The sequence below is a fragment of the Tamandua tetradactyla genome, chromosome 2, assembly GCF_023851605.1.
Source record: "Tamandua tetradactyla isolate mTamTet1 chromosome 2, mTamTet1.pri, whole genome shotgun sequence".
NCBI lineage: Eukaryota > Metazoa > Chordata > Mammalia > Pilosa > Myrmecophagidae > Tamandua > Tamandua tetradactyla.
Window position 1 is genome coordinate 90,749,588 of NC_135328.1, and position 22,844 is coordinate 90,772,431.

Genomic DNA, 22,844 nt, shown 5'->3' on the forward strand with positions numbered 1-22,844 from the left:
TCGCCAGCTATTATGGCAGATGTGTCTATTTCCCTTTTCAGTATTTTCAGTGTATGCCTCACGTATTTTGGGGCATTCTGGTTCGGTGCATAACTATTTATGATTGTTATGTCTTCTTGTTTAATTGTTCCTTTTATTAGTAGATAGTATCCTTCTTTGTCTCTTTTAACTGCTTTACATTTGAAGTCTAATTTGTTGTATATTAGTATAGCTACTCCTGCTCTTTTCTGGTTGTTATTTGCATGAAATATCTTTTCCCAACCTTTCACTTTCAACCTATGTTTATCTTTGGGTCTAAGATGTGTTTCCTGTAGACAGCATATAGAAGGATCCTGTTTTTTAATCCATTCTGCCAGTCTATGTCTTTTGATTGGGGAATTCAGTCCATTAGCATTTAGTGTTATTACTGTCTGGGTAATACTTTCCTCTACCATTTTGCCTTTTGTATTATATATATCATATCTGGTTTTCCTTCTTTCTACACTCTCCTCCACACCTCTCTCTTCTGTCTTTTTGGTTCTGACTCTAGGGCTCCCTTTAGTATTTCTTGCAGAGCTGGTCTCTTGGTCACAAATTCTCTCAGTGATTTTTTGTCTGAAAATGTTTTAATTTCTCCCTCATTTCTGAAGGACAATTTTGCTGGGTATAGAATTCTTGGTTGGCAATTTTTCTCTTTTAGTAATTTAAATATATCATCCCACTCTCTTCTTGCCTCCATGGTTTCTGCTGAGAAATCTACAAATAGTCTTATTCGGTTTCCCTTGTATGTGATGGAATGTTTTTCTCTTGCTGCTTTCAAGATCCTCTCTTTCTCTTTGACCTCTGACATTCTAACCAGTAAGTGTCTTGGAGAACGCCTATTTGGATCTATTCTCTTTGGGGTACGCTGCACTTCTTGGATCTGTAATTTTAGGTCTTTCATAAGAGTTGGGAAATTTTCAGTGATAATTTCTTCCATTAGTTTTTCTTCCTCCTTTTCCCTTCTCTTCTCCTTCTGGGACACCCACAACACGTATATTTGTGCGCTTCATATTATCATTCAATTCCCTGAGGACCTGCTCAAATTTTTCCATTCTTTTCCCTATAGTTTCTGTTTCTTTTTGGATTTCAGATGTTCCATCCTCCAGTTCACTAATTCTAGCCTCTGTCTCTTTAAATCTACCATTGTAGGTTTCCATTGTTTTTTTCATCTCTTCTACGGTGTCTTTCATTCCCATAAGTTCTGTGATTTGTTTTTCAGACTTTGCATTTCTTCTTTTTGTTGGTCCCATGCCTTCTTCATGTCCTCCCTCATTTATTGATTTGGTTTTTGAAGAGGTTTTCCATTTCTGTTCATATATTCAGAATTAATTGTCTCAGCTCCTGTATCTCGTTTGAGCTATTGGTTTGTTCCTTTGACTGGGCCATATCTTCAGTTTTCCTAATGTGATTTGTTATTATTTGCTGGCTGGCGTCTGGGCATTTAATCAGATTTCCCTGAGTGTGGGACCCAGCAGGTTGAAAGACTTTCTTGTGAAGTCTCTGGGCTCTGTTTTTCTTATCTGCCCAGTATGTGCTGCTTGTCTTTCTGTGGGTCCCACCAGCAAAAGATGTGGCTCCTTTAACTTTGGAAGACTCTCGCTGCTGGGTGTGTGGTGGAGACAGAGGAAAGGTTGTAGGTTGGTTTTAATGGCTTCAAATTGTGAAGTCCTGGGATCTGAATTCCTTGAGAGAGGGAATCCACCTGAGTTGTGTTTCACCCCTCCCGCGGGCAAGGTTCAGGTGGTAGAGAGCCCTGAAAGCAGCCTGTTTCTGCGTTTGGGGCAGTTGCAACCTGTGCAATCCCAGCGCTGAGCCCAGAGGTAACAAAGCCTGAGTAAAAACAGCCGCAGAAGGCTCTGTTTTGCCTCCTTTCCTCTTTTTCAGTTAGCCCAATAGGCAACTTCCGCCTTGATCAGTTTTGCCTAAGCTGAGGGCCTATTTTTAGTCGTCAGAAGTTGTTCATTAATGCCACTATTGGTGTTAGCTTGGGCTCAGTCTCTACTACTGTTGGAGACTCTTTCCTTTCCCTCCGGGAAGTCGTCTGTGGAGGAGGGGCGCCGGCCGCCACGGCTTGGGGGACTGCTGATCCGAGGCTCCCAACCGGCCCGGGAAGCCACGTGTGTGGGAGGGGCTGTGGTCGCGGGCCACCGCGGCTTGGGGAACCGCCGATCCGAGGCTCCCAGCCGGCCCGGGAAGCCACGTGTGTGGGAGGGGCTGTGGTCGCGGGCCACCGCGGCTTGGGGAACCGCCGATCCGAGGCTCCCAGCTGGCCCAGGAAGCCGCACGTGGCGGGAGGGGCTCCGGTCGCCAGCCGCCATGGCTTGGGGAACCACTGTTCCAAGGTTCCCAGCCGGCCCGGGAAGCCGCGTGTGGGAGGGCCGCCGCGGCTTGGGGAACCGCCGATCCGAGGCTCCCATTTGGCCCGGGAAGCCGCATGTGTGATAGGGGCTCCAGTCGCCGGCCACTGCGGCTTGGGGAACCGCCGCTCCAAGGCTCCCAGCTGGCCCGGGAAGCCACGCGTGGCAGAGGGGTGCTGGCTACCACGGCTTGGGGAACCGCCAATCAGAAGCTCCCAGCCGGCCCGGGAAGGAGGGAGGAAGGGGCTCCGGCCGCCAGTCACCGCGGCCCGGGGAAGCGCGCGCCTCTCGGGGACCTCACCGCAGCGGAGTCTCTTAGCCGATCCAGCTGTTCCAGAATGGGGTACACTGTGTGTCTGGTCTCTGTCGTGGCTCCAGGAGCTGTTCTGTACTGTTTCTAGTTCTTTATTAGTTGTTCTGGAGGAGGAACTAAGACCCGCACGCCTTACTAAGCCGCCATCTTCTCCGGAAGTCCCCATGAATGATTTTTTAATGTGAAACTAAACTTCTGCTTTGGAGATAAGCTCAACTAGTCATCAAGTACCCTCAGTTTTACCAGAGTTCTGCTATAACTGAATTAAGATATTTCCTTGCAACTCGCCTTGATGATTCCAGTTCTGAATGCTTACACATTCAGAAACATCTTTCTCTTTTACTTCCTACTAATAATTATTTCTTCACTTAAAATACTACATCCCAAGATGTAGCAATGGAGAGTAGAATCATATAAAGCAGCCTCTTGGAAATTTACATTATTCTAAGATCTGGCACTCAAAACCCAGAACCCAAAGCATAAAATATGTGGGTAGACATAAAAAGATTACACAGGGAAAAAATAAATACATAAAACCAAACCTAAATGAAGGGTGGTTCAGTGTACAATGCTCGCCTTCCATGCACGAACCTTGAGTTCAATTCCCCGACCATAAAGCACAACCCCTTCAAAAAAAAAAATCCTAACCTAAATAAGCTAATCTTAGATGATTAGCTCTCTCTGAACAAAACCATTTCTTGGGTAATAGGCAAAAAAAAATACATAAAATTTCCTTAAATTGCCAATAAAGTAATATATATTACAATGGTACTGTTAGCCTTCAAATATTTGGAATTATTAGCTTCAACACCTGGCATGTGAAGCATGTTTTTACCCACTTTTTAACCATTCAAATATTCCAGGAATATTTGAGGATACAGGAAGAGTTGTACTAGAAATCGTAGAAAGGCAATGGCAAGTAATATTAGGAGAAAAAAAAAGGAATGATGCCAAAAAAAAAAAACAGGGTTATAGAAGCACCAACAAGAAGAATAAGAGTGCAGATTTTTTGTTACTCTGGGGCCTTGAAGACGACAGGTAGGAAAAAGGATGTTGCTCTTGAAGACACTTCGGGAAGACAGACATCAGGGCACATTGCAGAAAAAAGAGATCTCATGATTTTAACAGCTATGAGAAATCACTATCAATTCAGATGATAAGTCTAGAGGTGGTACACATTGCCATCCATTAATTCAAGCAACCGTAATTTCTCCCCAGAATTTCAGCCAAAGAATTAAATTGTCCTCCCCCCCCACTCTAGTCCATCAATACCTCCTTCAACCCACTTCCACTCCCTTCCTACAAACTTGCTTACACCAATTCCATTTCTTACATTGCCGGTAGAAAAGGCCAAATGAGTCCATCACTGTTGTAAAGGCTTCAAAGGTTACCCACCGCTCTGAGAATAAAGACCAAAGACCTTACAGCTGCTAGCCAGCCTCTTCAGTCTCCTCCATTCTTATTCCTCTGCATCATGAATCTTCTTATGAAATGTTACCTCTGCCGAAAAAATTCACATTCCCTAGCTACACCAAACATATTTAACAAGCTAACATCCTTCAGGTTTCACCTGAGCTTAGCCTCCCTTACTGCATGTTCACAAACAACCCAAAGCCATGAATATGCAGCAAAAATACTGGCTGTAATTAACTACTTGTATGACTATTTTATAATTGTATGACTATTTTATAAAAGTCAGCATCTGAAGCTTGCCTGTGAGTGTGCAAGAACTGTGCTTATCCTGCTCATCAATGCAACCTCCACCCCATAAGTCAATCAATAAATACTCAACGGATTAGGAAATTAACGAAAAAATGTCCTTGTTCATACATTTTTTTTTTTTTTGGCGAAAATACAGCTTCTTTATTTTCTGATTAAGTGGTTTGCTTTTTCTCAAGAACCCCTATCTATTGGGTAGGTGAGGGTAGTGACAGATGCCTAAGTTGTAGTCCAGTTTACCTTCATTTAATAATTTACAGTTTCTTTAGACAAATGCTGAATTCCTCTAGGTCTTTCATGTTACTTCTTCTCTGTCTGCTGTTTCTAATTTCCGGGGCATGTATACTTGACATGACCTTGGAGTAGACGGACAGTCCATGCTGTGTCCTGGATTCCACTTATCTCTGCTGCCAAGCAGCTAGACTGGTCCACTTCATGGCCAGGTGAGAGCCTGGTCCCACCTTGTCTTTTAGGATGATCTACTCATGCTTCCAGGTGGTACCTGCGCCCCTGGAAACCCTGGTCTCGTATTCCCCACCTATGCTGACCCCAGGCCACTGAAGGTCCACCTGCATGCTCAAAAAATCCATACTTTCTCTTCAGGACATACAAGAAGGTCCCTTTCCCCTGCCTGTTGCTTAAAGGCCTCTGAGAACAAAGAGCGCTACCTCAGGCTCATCCAACTTCTCCCAGCACCACCCTGTTATGGTGTCCATGCCATGTCAGATGGTATCAAACTCACAGCTGCAGTTCTTCTAGGGCCTGAAGCACTTCCTATGCCACACTCATGGAAGTAGGTCACTAGCCCTGTTATCAGTGGCTTTCATCAAACTAACTGATGTGTTCCTCCAACTCACATATTCTCTCTCTCTCTCTCTCTCTCTCTCTCTCTCTCTCTCTCTCTCTCTCTCTCTCTCTCTCTCTCTCTCTCTCTCACACACACACACACACACACACACACACACACACACACAGTTACACTGAAGGGAGCTGGAGGTGAGAATCCTCCTGTTGACTTCTTTACTTTCCCTCAAAAGGAAGGGAGTTTCACGCTTTTCCTTCATTATATCTTCCTAGCCACCAAAGGTCAAAAGGGCTTCTTCTTATCTTCGAGAAAGAAACTATTGTCCAGGCATGGTCCTCGATTTACTAACTTCAGTAACTAAACAAATTTAGTGATCTTTGCTCTCATTTTCACTTACTATCTCAAGTCTGACAGTCAAAAAGCCTATCTTGTAGCCTATCCATGCAATCCTCTAATTTAATAGTCAAATCTGAGAAGTAACTGTATTGCTAATATTTGCTTTTTTTCATAAAGCCCTGAAATGGATGAGGGGACACCTAGAGAGAAATAAAGTTTATAGGCTATGGACCCATATCTATCTTATTCCTATTTTCAACAAGAAAATCAGCTATACTAATGATAGCACTTGTCTACCAGGTTTTTAAATTCATTTATTTAAAAGTTGTTTCTCTAGCAGTTACTATGTATTGGTCAATGTTCTAAGCACATTTCATTTAATAACTCAATCCCATAAAGTTGGTACATTATTCTTCTCATTTAATAGATAGGAATACAATGCACAGAAAGGATAACTTGCTACTTACATATAATTATTTAATTAGTAGGATGGGAGATGACAGAGAAGACAGAGTTAGAACAGAGATAAGAAATTCTAACTTAGAATGTTGAATACAATTTCACTTCGAGTGTTTTTACAGGGTTCAAGATATATTTATATGTATACACATACATGCCAAGTGATTTTAAGTCATATTTTTGCTTTATTCTGTTAACCAATTAATTTCATTTCTTTCAAAATCATACATACTCTCTGGTGCTGCTCACCACTTCCCAACATGATCAAGTTTTTCAACACTCATGAAATAATGCATTATAAACCTTCACAGTGGCTAATTTATAAGTGAACTTTAAAGGCCAGCAGTAATTTCATACATTCTTTCACTAATATATACATACAATACTCACTCACAGGGTTAAGAATCTGCACTGAAAACAACCTTCACAACAGCTATTAAAATGAGACAAGAGCACAGGATTAAAATGATGGCAATTTCTGTGTAAGAGATGCAACAATGTGAAAAAAAATGACTACAGCAATAAACAAATGACAGAAAAGTACCAGAACAGAAACCATCAAAGAGGTCTATCTTGTTAACCTTTTTCAGGAGAAACAAGTCTGAAGTTTAACAGATATAATGACCCACTTGGACCAGGGACAACCTCGATGTTCAATTATTTCGCACCTGTTGTATCACTCACTTTTCCTAGCTCACAATCAAAGATCTATGTTGGTAAGAGTAAGGGTGGAGAATTATTCAGTGCACAGATCCCACCACAATTTAGAAGGTAAGAGACCTAGCAAGAAGGTTTGATACCCCTAGAAGTAACGGGGAGAATTCAAAACAAAACACTTAAAGACAAAGACCTGTATGATTGTCTTATGGTCAGCAAATAAGCAAGGAGGATACTTGGAAAGGGGAAAAATGAAATATTAATGGAAAAGGTGAACAAAGTTAGCTGAATCCAAGACATAGGCAAAGAAGGGAGGAGGGGGGAAACGCTGGGGGAGGAGGAGATATAATCAACAAGACAGCCTATTGGGCTCTTTGAAAAGGTGAAATCACAAGATGACCTTGAATTGTTACAATGTCAGTAAGGGTGCCCTAAAAGGAGGTATCATCTGAAATTATTCTAGACAGACGGGGAAGAAGAGTTAGAACAGAGATAATAAATGATATGGTCGGTACAGTGATCTCCTTAATGGGATACATGCACACCAAGAAGTATTCAAGCGGTCCCACTGGGATATGGTAAGATAACATTCTAACTGCTGTTCATATATTTTAATCTCTTTCTGTTAAGTCTTCTAGTTTTGTACATGGTTAACATTGAAAAATACATAGGTACAGATTTCCATATATTATACACACATGCACACAGTTTTCCTCTGTACTTTCTGCATATTTCTGTAAATCTACAAGTGCTCTTGATTATTATTTTTTATTAAAAACCCACATACATAGTATTAGTAGTAGACACATGGACTTTGTAAATAAATAGGTATACAAACTAAAAAGCCAGCAGACATACATACGTACAGACAAAGGGTGGATCAATTTTTTAAAAATGATAAAAAGAGCTGTTCTCAAAATGTAAGAAAGTCATTGGTTTTGGGGAAAGAGATGAAGAAAGTGTTGTTTTTTAAAGGTCATAAATGAACTCAGTTTGTTTTGGACAAAATTATATAAAGTTTAAATGTAAGATTAAGGAATTTGACTTTACCCTAAAGGTATTCATTTCATATACCCAGCTATACCACTTAACAGCAAAATGGACTCACTCATTGGAAGGATGGATCAAGTTCATTCTGTTACAGATAAGGTAACCAGTATTAGGAATGCAAGGAACAGGGGTGAAAATCAACACAGAAGAGAAAAAAAGAAAAGAAACATACAAACATGTCCTAATTTGAATAGGACAAAAACAAACTAAATACAATGGATGGATTGTATGGTGTGTGAATATAGCTTAAAATTGCATTTTAAAAGGAAGAAAAAGGAATTAATTAAATTTCACCTCTTGCTTTCTTAAAGTTTAATAATCATAGAGTTGTGGAAGCCTAAAAGTGACATGAAATGTAGAATTCATAGATCCTGGTAAATCTTCCTACATAAAAGTACAAAATTTCTTTATGGGGAAATTTAAAAAACAAATCTTGAAAACAGAAAAAAAAATAGAGGCAACACAAGCAACAATCTACTTTCTTTACTATATAAAGAGTTATGCAAAGTCAGTAAAAAGGACACAACACTTAAAAAAATATTCAAGTGAATAGAAGCCTCCATTAAAAAACTGCACGTGATCAATAAACATAAAAATGGGCAAATAAAACTAGTTACATTTAGTAAATCAGTAATAGTAAATTTAAAGTGCTAGGTATGTAAGCAAACCACCTGATTCTCCTCTGTAGTTATATAGGACTTTGAATTCATCAGCTCGTGATCAGTGCTGCACATATCTAGTAACATGGCAAAGAAGTTGAGAGGTACAATTGTCTATCTTTTAACTGTCCTCTGTAATTAGTATTAGATAATTCTAAAACCATCCTTTGGTATTTAATCCCTATTCAGCACTAGCAATATTTAACTTAAAAAAATTTTTAGATACGCCTTCAGTAAATTAAAAAAAAATTTTGTATGTTTGAAGTCACAATTCTGACATAATATAGACAAAGTATTTGTAGCTCTACACAAGGTACTGCAATGCAGCTCAGTGCCAACCTGAAAGAGAGTGCATTCAATAGGGATCTGAAAGGTTCCTCTCCCTCCATTTTCTATCACAGCATCTAGGTAAGTCCTCGTTTAGTCTTTCCCACAGTGTATAACTGGCACTTATTTTCCTGTGTGACTGTCCCTCTCTCACAAGAGACTGTAGCACCCACTATTTCAGCTATTCTCACTTGGGGGCGACTTCTCTCCCTCAAGGAATATTTGGGAATGCCTGGACACAGTTCTAGTTGCTATAACTAAGGGGCTGCTAGGGGCATCCAGTGAGTACAGGCCAGGGTACTGCTAGTAGTGACTGCAGTGCTGAGGTGGAAAAACCCTGCATGGGTCCAAACTCCTTGGACACAGGGTCTATGCTTCCTGCACTGGCCTACTCAACTCTGCTGCCGGGAACATAGCATACACACAAATATGGGAGGCGCAGTGTGTGAAAATTCTTGTCAATGTGAGTTTTTTAAAAATCTCCCTTCACGTGATACCTTTTTCCCTTCCTTCTACTATCCTCATGACTCTGGAGTGACAGTGCAAATAAATATCTATTGTCAATGTAAAGACTGCAGTTCTGTCGTGGAGCAGAGAGGTAATGTGGAAATGGACTCCGGCTGAAGCGTCATTTCCACCCATGGGAACTGGGGAATATTCTTGACCTCTCAGATCTGATTGGCAGGTTTACTTTAACAGTTTCTACATCCAGAAACATTCACATTGCATAACAGCTCTTCATACAAGCTAGAGAGCTTTTATTATGGCAGTCAAGGTCCCTACAGTATTTTATAATACAGTCTTAGCAGCAGTCAAGCCTACAACAATAATCTTTAGGTCAAGCTTTTATTTCACTTTACAGGGCTTTAAATGAGAACACGCCTGGTGATAAATTAAGTTGATGGGCATTTCCTTTCATTATTATTCAAAGGAAGACATGTATAACTAACTATCAGGTTATTTGGTGTAAACAATTTATGAGTACAGTCATAATTTGTTAAACTAAGTAGACTACAATTTCACAGAATTAACATACAGCAGCTATATAATACAATTCACACTACTTGTAACTGTCTCATGAACAGTAAGAGTAACTCATAAATTGAAATATATTCAAAGAATGATAGTAGCTGTATACAGCCTTAGTAAATCTGAAGAATATAAAAATTCTATGTCCGTTCTACCTTTTGAGAGTAAATCCGTGACTACTGCACATCAAGTGGCAATGGGATAACAATCACAAACAAGACATGGTCAGAATGCTTAAAATTTAATAGGTATGTAATAGATCAGAAATAACAGGGTGGTGCAATGGTGGCTCAATGGCAGAATTCTTGCCTGCCATGCTGGAGACCCAGGTTCAATTCCCAGTGCCTGCCCATGCAAAAACAAAACGAGAGAAATAATAATGTAACACATACTCTCCAAGAGTCCTCTGTAGGCACCAGAGGCTAAAATTCAGAAGAAGATTACAATGATGTAAAGCAACAGACCAATACTATGAAGAGAAGAGATAAAAGATATTCTCTCATCTATCTATGAACAGGGGAGGAGGAAGAGCCCAGGACTAGGGTCGGGACCATCTGTAAGTGTTTTTAAAGGACTATAAAACCAAGAAGAAAGCTCTGAGTTCTCCTACTTTCATCTTCTCACCTCTTTCTTTTTGAGACAGTGTTATATATATCAAGCTAAGGCATGTGGTCTTTAGGTTCCTGTATATCTCTGGAAAGAGAAAAGAAAGTGTGGGAATGACTACAAATATTTTATTCCAGGTTTAGTATTTAAAAGAGAGGTTTAAGAGGTACCTTACTATTTTCTTCTAGGACTTTACAACACCTCCTACTAAATTCTATTATCTCTTCTCTAATAATGTTATAATAACATTACTTATGAAAGACATAATGCCTCAAACTTAATAGTTAAATTACTTCAAAAAAGAAGTGCTGATTCCTTACTCAGTTATATCATCCTTTGTTCTTAGCTGTAAGTGATTTCTACTGCAAGGACTCTTCTACTTTTAAAAGTTTCTTTATTTGGGGGGGGGAATACAAGGGTAGCTCGATGGTAGCTGCCATGTGAAGCAGAGCTTTAGTGGCTGTGTCTCTACGGAGACTTGGCAGCCTCTGGATTCAGCAGCGGGACTTCTCAGGCTGCAACTGCCCCAGAAAATTCTTGGTACTTACCAAAAAAATAAACAAAAACCCAAACAAACAAAAATTCTGTGTGATCCCCACCATACAGCATACAAAAAAAAAAAAAAGAAATCTTGTTTTGGATTTTTTTTTTAGCTGTATTGGACTTGTTTTTAATTGATTGGCAAGGATGAGGAGTTAACAGTGAAAGAGCATTATTATGAGTAAGTTTTTAGAAATACCTACTTAGATAAAACTGTGCTTATCTTACATTGAAAGAGTTCAAATAGGGAAGCGGAGGCGGGGATTATCTTGCTCTAACAAATCCCCAAATGCTGTTTCATAAATCAAGGTTACCTGAGAGTGACTAATACTTGTATGTCTACTACTACACAGTGATCTATCTAGGAGTGATCTAGGTGGCGATCATACCATCCAACCATCCAACAGATCTCCATGACCATCAAACACTGACTCTGTAGGCTTCTGAAAATAATAGTTTTTATAATTACCATCATAAACTCAAAACACATATACTGTAATTGTGTGCATTTTAATGCAGAGAAAGGAGAGATTCAGAAAGGTTATGCAACTTGCACAAGGTTGTCTAGCCTATTTAAGGACAGAGCCAGCCGCAAACCCAGGGTGCTGGCTCCCAGCCTGAGTATATAACTACAATGTTATCCACCTCACCTGGCATGGCTCCCACCATAACTTGATCACCCAGAGTCATTCCTGGTTTCAATAAAGCTGTGTATCTATTAAAGATTATGTCATACCATGGCACCAAATTTGTGAGACTAAAACATTCACAGAAGCATGCACTACAGAGATTATCTGCAGCACAAGTTTCTTCACAGAAGAAACCATGCTTTTCTCTGCACTGAAAAATGGTACAGCACTGGGAGAAACAGCAGACTCCATATCTCATATTTTATTGTGGTGGTAATATGGTATCACAACCCACAAATATTCCTTGATATGATATGGCTGCCAACACTGCTGCTACTTGCCTTTACTGAAGGGAGAAATGTTCTCTAATTTCATGATGGTTTCGACAAGCTCTAAAGTGGCCAGAACACACCCTTCTTTTGTCAGGAAGTAACAAGGTCCAAAAAGCCACAAGGTCCTGGAACAGGGATTTCAATGCAGAATGGAAAGGTAAATGCGAAATCCCTCCCTAAAAGCCATGACATAGTTTCAGCTTTGCAAGCAGTCATCATGTAAAGAAAATGCATGGTATGTTTTGTCTGTAATATTTCTCATAAAACACAGTAAAGGATTCATGATCAGGATAAATACTAAAAGTAAGGACAGGAGGCTTTATACAGTGAATAATCTTCATAAACAGCTGTGTGCCAGGAAGAATTTGCACTTATGTTTGCAAAGTATTACAAATAAAAGGGCTTATGTCAACGTCATTATTTTCTACCTCCACATGCTGCAGCTTGAAAATATCACAATCAAGAGGTTATGCTTCTTGCTAATCATCACCACCAAAAAATGGATCTACGAAACCACAAGTCCCTTGTCTGTCTTTATCCAGTGTGTATAGGTAGCTCTTGTTCAATGGAAAGAAGAGTCCCTGGACCTTAATATACCATTTCAAACATACAGCCAAGCCACAAAACACGGTAGAAAAGGCTACAATATGAAGAACACTGCCACATATAGAATCTGAAAGCTGCTGCTAAGTACTAGCCAAAGAAAAGGAAAGCACTAGACTTGGGTAGACAAAAGGAAAAGAAAACCTATTTTCTTCTCTGCTACAAAAAAGAGTAAAGGACGCCTGGCTCTTCACCTAAGCTATGTAAACAGACTGAATGTGCCATGTACCCAGGCCTTCTCAGATCTCAAAATTCCAGATAGGGGGGCCAAGATGGCAGCTTAGCAATGTGTGTGTTTTAGTTCATCCTCCAGAACAACTACTAAATAACCAGAAACAGTACAGAACAGCTCCCGGAGCCACGATAGTGACTGAACACACAGCATACCCCAGTCGGGACCAGCTGGACCGGCTGCAAGCCCCCCCAAAACCGTGAGTTCCCCAAGTTGCGGCACCCGGTGCCCCTCCCACACAGGCGGCTTCCCAGAGGGAAAGGAAAGAGACTCTAAACCTGGTCAAGGCAGAGGTCGCTCATTGGGATCACGAAAAAGAGGAAAGGGAAGGAAACGGAGGCTTTAGTGGCTGTGTCTCTGCGGAGACTTGGCAGCCTCTGGATTCAGCAGCGGGACTTCTCAGGCTGCAACTGCCCCAGGCATAGGCAGAAACAGGCTGCTTTCAGGGCTGTCTCCCATCTATGGCTTCCCAAGGAGAGGGGTGAAGCCCAACTCAGGTGGAATCCCTCCCGCAAGTAATTCAGATCCCAGGGCTTGGCAATTTGAAGCCATTAAAACCAGTCTACAACCTCTCCTCCGTCTCCACCACACCCCCAGCAGGGAGAGTCTTCAAAAGTTAAAAGTGCTGCAACATCTTTTGCTGGTGCGACTCGCAGGCAGACGCGCCACATACTGGGCAGGATAAGAAAAACAGAGCCCAGAGACTTCACAGGAAAGTCTTTTAACCTGCTGGGTCTCATCCTCAGGGAAAACTGAAGCAGGTGACTCCTTGCCCCTGATAGGAGGTCAGTTTAGTCCGGGAAAACCCGCTGGAGTCTATAATACATACGTAGACCCTCCTAAAGCTGGGGAGGGAAAAGGCACCATACAAGCAGGGCAAGAAACAAGAAAACATGAACTGAAAAATTATCCTCTGTTAAACAAAACCTAAGCTAGAGGTCCAGAAAAAGCTGAACTGAAGGTCAAAGAACAGATTGACAACAAATTCATCTAGCAAGAAAACCCTAGGTAAGAGAAGTGAAAGCAATCACCAGAATAATCTAATTAAGGTAATTAAATGTCTAGACGCCAGCAAAAAATTCCAGATAGGTTAAATATCTAGGTTTTGTGAACCATGTGATACCTGTCATCATTAAGAAATAAAAATGCAGATTTGAAAGAACAGGAAAGGCGGAACTAGATCCTTTAAATGGGTAACAAACATCAAATTAAAAGACAGGATTCATCAGCACCCACATGGACATTTCCAAAAGACCTGGAGGAAGCTCTGGAAACAAGGCAGAATCAGAGAACGTTCTGTTCCAGTATATTTTCAAACCTACCTAAAGGCAACCGGCTGGCATATGCTCATTTATTCACATTATAAAGATTGAGAGCAATTTTGTACTAGACAAAAGTTTAACCATATTCCATCTGAGGCTGATGAACTTCTCTGGAAATTAAAGTTAATACGTTAAATTACAAAGACACTTTGATATAGAGAGACTATTTTCCCTACAACTGAGTTAATTGACACGGTTCATCTTGTAAGGTAAATGTGGAAAGAAGCCAAAGAAATATAACTATTTCACAAAGCAAGAAAGAAGAGAGCTGAAAACACTTCAGTGGCAAACTTTAAAAACCCTCCCGTCATTAATAAGAGGCTGGTCACATTTTCCTTCTGGGAGACATACTTATGAAAGTCTGTGGCATAGAATCCATGAAAACCTAATGGCAATACAATGGGAGAGTTGAGTGATTAAGTGAATCCAGATCAAAGATCTCCTGGCTCATCTCTTGAGGAGGAACTATGCTCCGTGAGGCCTGAATCATGGTTATGAGCTGAACACATGAAAAGGGAACAGCAAGCCATGGGAGAGGAATGAAGTATTGCACAGCTCTGTATCCATTCAAAACAAATGCAAAACAAAGACACACTGATACATACTGTTCTAGTTTGCTAGCTGCTGGAATGCAATATACCAGAAACGGAATGGCTTTTAACAAGGGGAATTTAATAAGTTGCAAGTTTACAGTTCTAAGGCCGAGAAAATGTCCCCATTGCAACAAGTCTATAGTAATGTCCAATCAAAGGCATCCAGGGAAAGATACCTTGGCTCAAGAAGGCCGATGAAGTTCAAAGTTTCTCTCTCATCTGGAAAGGCACATGGTGAACACAGTCAGGGCTCCTCTCTCAGCTGGAAGGGCACATGGCAAATACAGCATCATCTGCTAGCTTTCTCTCCTGGCTTCCTATTTCATGAAGCTCCCCGGGAGGCACTTTCCTTCTTCATCTCCAAAGGTTGCTGGCTCGTGGACTCTGCATCGTGGTGCTGCAGCATTCTCTGCTCTCTCTGAGTCTCTCTGAGTCTCCAAAATATTTCCTCTTTTATAGGACTCCAGTAAACCAATCAAGACCCACTCAAATGGGTGGAGACATGTCATCCCCTAATCCAGTTTAACAACCGTTCTTAACTAAATCACATCAACTAGGGAGATGATCTCATTACAGTTTCAAATATACAGTACTGAGTAGGGATTATTCTACCTTTAAGTAATGAGATTTATATTAAAACATGGCTTTCTTAGGGGGCATATATCCTTTCAAACCAGCACACATACCAAGGAACAGAAAGTCTTTGATCTTTCTTGCCCTTTATTCCAACTGAATAACTGATTGATAACTCCCATCTGTTAGCACTGAGCAAATACAATCTTAAAACTATGTGTCCGCTCCTACTACTTCACAATAGATAAACTACAGCTAAAAAGTAGGGAGGTATCCTGACATAAGCTCTAAACTGGAAGTCCACAGGCTTCTACCAATCTGTTACCAGCACTGCAACCATAAAAAGCCCAACGGATTCACCTGGGAAGCAAACAGATAGAGCAACAAAATTCCATAAGTATATGGCTGCTCACATTAGCAATCAGAGTTCCTACTCTTCCAAAAGAAATTTCCTGCTGCCTCTAGTGGTACTACCCAGAATCGAAATAATTAGGACCTAAAACCCCCAAGTTGCCATACTGTATCAAATTACTTACCCCAAATTGAACCGCAAAAGAAGTTCTTGAATTTTCCAAGTTAAAGAACCCATGTAATAGGGAGAAAGTAGATGATTTTGACAACTTAAAGATTCTCAATGAACAACTGATAATAGTTATGTACTTTAATTTTTGCGTATGTGTGGCTTATGTACTGTTTAAGAAACAACTTAGAATTCTAAATCATTTAAATGGGAAGTTCTTAACCTTGAATAGGTTACCTTTCACAAGCTAATAAAAGCATGGGCCCTGGATAGAGAAAACTGTACATAACAACATGTATACGTTTTCAAACAATTTAGAGGATTTAGACAACTGATACCCCTCCTTGGACCCCATGTTAAGATCTCTGTGAGGAAGAAAAAAAGGAGGATATCTTCTGCATTGTCTACCTTACTTGGCAAAGGTAGTTACAACAAGAGTTCATTATCAACTCTTACTAATGAGTTATGAACCATGTGATCTCTACCACAGGAAAAAGGAGCAAATCACACTGCAAGGGTTTGAAATACTCTTTGAAAAATATGTACACTCATAAGCAATAAAAAATGAAGAAATAGAAAGTACAGAGAGGACAGATAAATTTATTAAGTGTACTGTGTGATCAGTTCAACATAAATATAGAGTGAGCTGTAGTTTCCAAGAATGTAGTGAAAGAAAAGGAAACATGGAAAGCGTTTGTGTCAAAAATCATTGACTAACACTTGAACAGCTACTCCTTAAACTGAGGTGACAACTTCGGACTTGAAATTAGATAGGTGATCTTAGAAAGCAGTTTTAGTTAAACGGCTGAAAAAGAAGTTAGATTTTCAAGAGACAAGGAAAGACTAATGATGAAATGAAAGCAGAGAATATAGAAACCTCATTCAAGAGGTTTGGTAAGAAAACAGAGGTGAGATGGTGGCATTTTAGGAAAACCAGTGTATTTACTATTACCCATTACTATTTCATTCTCTTAAGTATACATTGTTTTTAAAATGAGCTATCAAAATCAGTTTTATATTTATAACCTAACAAAAGAAAGCTTTAGAGTCTAGGCAGCTTAAAACTGCCTCCCAAGCAATCTGAAAAACAAAGGAATTGATTAGATTATAGATTTGCAGTATTAAATGCTTTCCTTCAAAATGGATAAAACAGCCAAGTTAATTCAAACCACAGGTCAAAGAAGAATAAATCGTGTTTAAATCTTCCAATTTCATCTTCAGAAAATGAAAGCTGGGAGAGTCTTTATTCTTCACTAGATCAAAACTGATGAGTAAGCAAAAGTAATTATTAAACAGACAATTGAATGCCATCAACTCAATTGGGTGAGAACATTCTGTATTCTTTTAGTGAAAGGAAGATGTATGATGCTTTTCATAATAAATATCCATTCATAAAATGTGCTAAAATGAACAAAAAAGATCTATGACCAACTTCAGCCAACAAAGAAAAGTTGGAAAGGAATTTTTTAACATCTAAAATAGAAAAGTATCAATCACACATGAAAATGGCTCAGATAATATGCAACATTTTGTTATATTTTTATCATATTCATCCTGCTACCTTAAATGTTTTTTTAAAATGACACCACATAAAAATGCAAGTGTTAGTCATCTCAGGAAGCAAAATATTTTGAAATATTAATTGGTTTCCCTCATAATGACAAAGTTAAACATGCACATTGTAGTAATGCTGAAAATAACAAAGAAGAAAATAATAACCATGTAAGGAGAAGTATTATTAACATTCAACATATTTTTCTGGCATTCGTCTTCTAGGAGCCCTCATGCCATTTGGACAATACCACATGTGATGTTTCTCATCAAACATTTTCCATGTAACTGAGTATTCTTCTAAAACTCATGACTGGTTTCACAGAATACTCCTGTATTACTATACTGTCATTTATTTAACTAAATCTGTAGTATTGGACATCACGGTGCTGTCAAATCATTGTTTTGTTTGTTTTTCTGTTTTATGTGTTCTATGTTCTATATGCTGTTTTATGTGTTTTAATAATGATGAACAGCTTTACAAATCAAATCTTGCATGTATTATGAGTATTTCTTCTCTATTTCCTTAGAATAAATTCCCAGAAAGGGCAGGCAATGACACAGTGACAGAGTTCTCACCTGCCATGCTGTGACTCGGGTTCAATTCCCATGGGGAGAAAAAAAGAATAAATTCCTGGAAATAAAATTCCAGGTCATAAAGTATGCACATTTTTAAGGTTTGTCAGACATTTTCTCAAATTGCCTTTTGTAAAAATTGGACCAAATTACAATGTCATCAACAATATATGTTATAAGTAAACTTAAGTTCATCCTTGCAAACACTGGTTATTATTTTCTTGAAAATATAAGTTAATTTTCTAGGCAAAAAATAATAAGGTCATATTTTTGAAAATCATATTATACTACTCCTAATATTAAAGGAATAAAGAGGAAGCATCTAAATATATCTGAAATAACATAGTATGTCAAATTTAACAAATCACATATTCACAACACTACAGTCAATTTAATAATATTGCTAGTTGCTGCTTTTATGATTTTAAACCCAAATCATATACAAAGACCCAGATTGAAGAAAATCTTTTATTTGTAAATGAATTTGAATGTTTTCCATGCTGCATGTTTAAATGTTTGAATTAGGTGACGAGTCAAAATCTTAATGTCAAAGGCATTGTTCCACAGTTATTTTTTAAATTGTATACCTATGTGCCTCAGTTTTAGTACAATGATGTATAGGTTGCATGTAGGTTAACACTCAGAAGTTATAAAAAATAATCAACAGCTTCAACCATAAATTTGTATTTTTGAAGACAAGTCATACCTTAGTTTTCGTAAGAAGCAGAATCTCAGTAACAACAGGATATTGGAAGTGAGATGCAAGCCACAGTGCTCTTAAACTCATGGGATTTATCTATTTCCCAGTGAAGACAAGAATATAATTACATCATAATTGGGAGAAAATGATATTAGGCCACTAATTTCCTAGAGTCCAGAAGACAGGGTTCATTATGGAGCTTTACTTTAAGGCATATAGGCACACAGCAGGCCTTGGAAGTTTTGAAAGTTAACTGTCAAACAATGTGAATCCTTTATTTGAGTTAAAATAACTCAGATATACCCATGATTTGATGGAAAATATCATATTAAGTGATAAGTACTATTTTGAGAGAATAAAAGGATAAAACACTCCCCTGACCCTTCAACAGAATGATCAAAGGGTAAAACACAGGAACTCAAAATTTCAGAAAGAAAAGATATTTATCACTTTCTGATTTTTTTTTGTAAAAAAAAAATGTGAAGAATAAGATGAGGGTAGAGTCATATCATCAAGTTATTGCCAATTATGTGAATGCATAATTTGAGTCAGAGCATAATTCTACTGTTGATATATATCGAATACCTAGTATGAGAAAGGTGGAACATGTGTGATAAAGAATTAACTGAAACTAGTGAATGCCACTAAAGGAAAAGTTATTTTGCAAAATTATTCATATTAACAGGAAAATAATTATTTCGTGTAAGTTACATAACATTAAACATTTTTAATACAGTTAGTAACTGTTGCGAATATCAATTGAGAACACAGATACTACAATAATATCAGTTAAGTATCTGTATTTCCTTTCAGAGTTAACAATAAAAACAAGATTCAATTTATAAGATTAAATTCTAACTCTACTGAATAAAATACTCTACGGCATCTCCCCTAAAATAAATACTAAATCAAAATACATTTGGAAGCATATGATCAGTAAATTTATTTTGAATGACAAATATGGGATGCAAAGAAATATACATTAAAAATTAAAGCTGAGGGCGGGTGGTGGCTCAGCAGTCAGAGTTCTCGCCTGCCATGCCAGACACCCGGGTTCGATTCCCAGTGCCTGCCCACGAAAAAAATCTATTAAAATAGCAACTAAAAGAATCAAGTATCTAGGAACAAACTTAACTAGGGATATAAAAGACTTGTACACAGAAAACTACATAACATTCTTAAAAAAAAAGAGAGAGAGAGAAGATTGAAATAGGTGGAAAAACATACCCTGCCCATGGATTCGAAGATTAAATGTAATTAAGACATCAATTCTAACCAAATCGATCTAGAGATTCTATGGAGTACAAATTAAAATTCCAACAACCTACTTGAAGACTTTGAAAAGCTTGTTACCAAATACATCTGGAAGAGAAGAAGACCCCAAATAGCTAAAAATATCCTAAAATAAAACAAAGTGGGAGGATTAACACTGACGAATTTTAAAAGTTATTATTAAGCCACAGTGGTCAATACAGCATGATACTACTGGCACAAAGACAGAAGTATTGACTAATGGAATTGAATCAAGAGTGCAGAAATACACCACAAAATCTATGGTCAACTGATCTTTGACAAGGTGCTCAAATCCTCTGAACTGGAACAAAATAGACTTTTCAATAAATAGGCATGGGAGAATTGGATATCAATACTCAAAAGAGGAAAAGAGGACCCTTACCTTACCCCCTACAAAAAAATTAACCTCAAAATGGATCAAATACCTAAATCTAAGAACCAGTAACCTAAAGCTCCTATGAGAAAATGTAGGGAAACATCTTCAAGACCTGGTAATAGAAGGTAACTTCCTAAACTTTATACCCAAAATACAAGCAACAAAAGAAAAAATAAATAAATGGGAACTACTCAAAATCAAATGCATTTGGGTCTCAAAAGACTTTGTCAAAAAGGTGAAGAGGCTGCCAACTCAATGGGAGAAAATATTTGGAAATCATACATCAGATAAAGGTTTGATATCTTCTATACATAAATCATAGAATTTACAGAATTCAATTACAGAACAAACACCCAAATTATAAAAGGGTCTAATATGAGTAGGCATTTTTCTGAAGAGGAAATACAGATGGCTAAAAAGCATAGGAAGAAGAGATGCCCATTTTCATAATGGAAATACCAATTAAGACTACAGTGAGATACCACCTCACACTTATAAGAATGGCTGCCATTAAAAAAACAGGAAATGACAAACATTATGGAGGATGTGAAAATTCGGACACTGATGCATTTAGGTGGAAATATGTAATTGTACAGCTGCTATGGAACATAGTTTGGTGGTTCCTTAGGAATCTAAATATCCAGTTGCCCTATGACCCGACAATACCACTACTGGGTATATACCAAGAAGAGCTGAAAGCAGTGATATAAAAAGACATTTGCATACTGATGTTCACAGCAGCATTATTCACAATGGCCAAAAGATGGAAACAAAGCAAGTGCACATCAACAGATGAGTAGATTTACAAAATGTTAAATACATACACAATGGAATATTACGCAGCAATAAGAAAAAATAATGTCCTGAAGCAAATAACAAAGATGGATGAGCCTTGAAGACATAATGCTGAGTGAAATAAGCCAGACACAAAAGGATAGAGACACTGTATGACTCCGCTTTTATGAGCATCGTATAGGTAAAATCAGAGGCTTATAATACAGAATATAGGGGACTTAGAGATGCATGAATGGTTAGCTAAGGAGGTTAAACTTAAATGTAAAGGAACAGACAGATGTGAGGGTGGTTTGCTAGTGCGTCTGTAAGTAATATTACCATATAGAAGGTGAACATGATTGAAAGGGGATGTATAGGTTCAACTGTCCCACCGATTAACACTACAACTATAAATGAGTTCTTGCGTGAACTACTGCAAAGGTATGAATCTCATAGAGAATGTCTAAGTTCAGGGCACTGGGGAAACCTGCTATTGCATGCTATGGGCTATGTTTAACAGGAAAACATCAACAGTACCACCAGGGGCAAATAATGAAGGCGGGAACAAAACTTAAGAGGTTTGTATTTTCTATTTGGGGAGGGTGTGTTTATTGGCTATCTTTCTCTTGGGAACAGGGAAATTATCTAAAATTCAGAATGTTAATGGACTGTTGACCTCAGACATCATACATAATACCAGTGAATGGAGGTGACTGAAAGATGCACTGAGAAGTGGATGAGCTGAAACAATGCTCATCAATGCATACATATGATCAAATATTGTACTGCTACAAAAAGGAATAAAGTTGTGAGGCATGCAACATTGTGAATGGGCCAGTGGGACATATGGTGAGTCCAAAGAAGCAAGAAAGAAAAGAGCAAATATTGTACAGTCTCATTTAGAAAATTCTTATAAGAAAACAGGTACCTAGCTTTTAAGTTCTTAAAACAGTAATTCTTATTTCAGGATTTTGAGCTTCTGTGTTAATATGTGATGGTTCTGGTGTAAACTTGGCCAAATTATTATGCCCAGTTTTCTCGTCAGGCAAACACTGGCCTGACCGCTGCTGCAAGGATATTTCGTGGCTGGTGGATAAACTGGAAGGCTGGTGTATTAAGTTATCAGTCAGTTGATTGCATCTGTGGCTGATCACATATGCAATCAATTAAGGCATGTCTCCCACAACAAGATAATCCAATCAGCTGAAGGTTTTTAAGGGAGAGTAAAGACTCTTTCACTACTTCTTCAGCCAATGAGACCCTTCTGTGGAGTTTGTACAGACCCATCCTCAGAGCCGCCAGCTTCACAGCCTCCCCTACAGACTTTGGACTCTTCCATTCCCACAGATACATGAAACACCTTTATTATTCTCATATTTACAGATCTCTCCTGTTGGTTCTGTTTCTCTAGAAAACTCTAATACAATATATGTATAACCTGGTATATTTAGAGATAAGAACAAAGCTGATCAGGTTGGATTAAGGTAATTCAGAATACTGGGGTAAGGAAGACATTGTTTGTATTTTAGAACGACATCTACTCTTTGAGACCAAAGGAAGAAAGGTTTATTTCTTCGAGAACCCAAATTCTCTGTAGCACATGATATAACTCAACTGTCTGGAAAGATCATTTAAATAATCCAAACATGGAGCCCAGAATAAGAATGAGGATCTTTAATCCTGTAGATCTTAATGTAATGCCTGGATAAATCTCAGAGCGCATTAAAAGCAGATAATCAAAATGTATTGGCACTTTACTGGTGCCTATCCCATACCAAAAAATATATATATATTCTGGCAAAGTCCCTTGAGGGATGGGAGAAAAAAATATGGAACTATTAAATTTTACCACCAGGAAAACCCCTGATATTCTGACAAACATTAGGAACACC

At 38.5% G+C, this 22,844-nt stretch overlaps 1 protein-coding gene across 6 annotated transcripts in view; it reads right to left on the minus strand.

The window, feature by feature from the left end:
- The window catches only part of KDM4C (lysine demethylase 4C), a 596,944-nt gene that overhangs the window by 251,852 nt on the left and 322,248 nt on the right, over positions 1–22,844 (minus strand). The window contains exon 9 of one of the 6 annotated variants that reach the window (XM_077148210.1): positions 5,276–15,522. The exons of the other annotated variants lie outside the window; for them this stretch is intronic. Within the exon in view, the coding sequence (XP_077004325.1) occupies positions 15,484–15,522 (39 nt within the window). The 3' untranslated portion in view covers positions 5,276–15,483. Of the gene's footprint in view, positions 1–5,275; positions 15,523–22,844 lie in introns of those variants that run through there. 6 annotated transcript variants of the gene reach the window in all.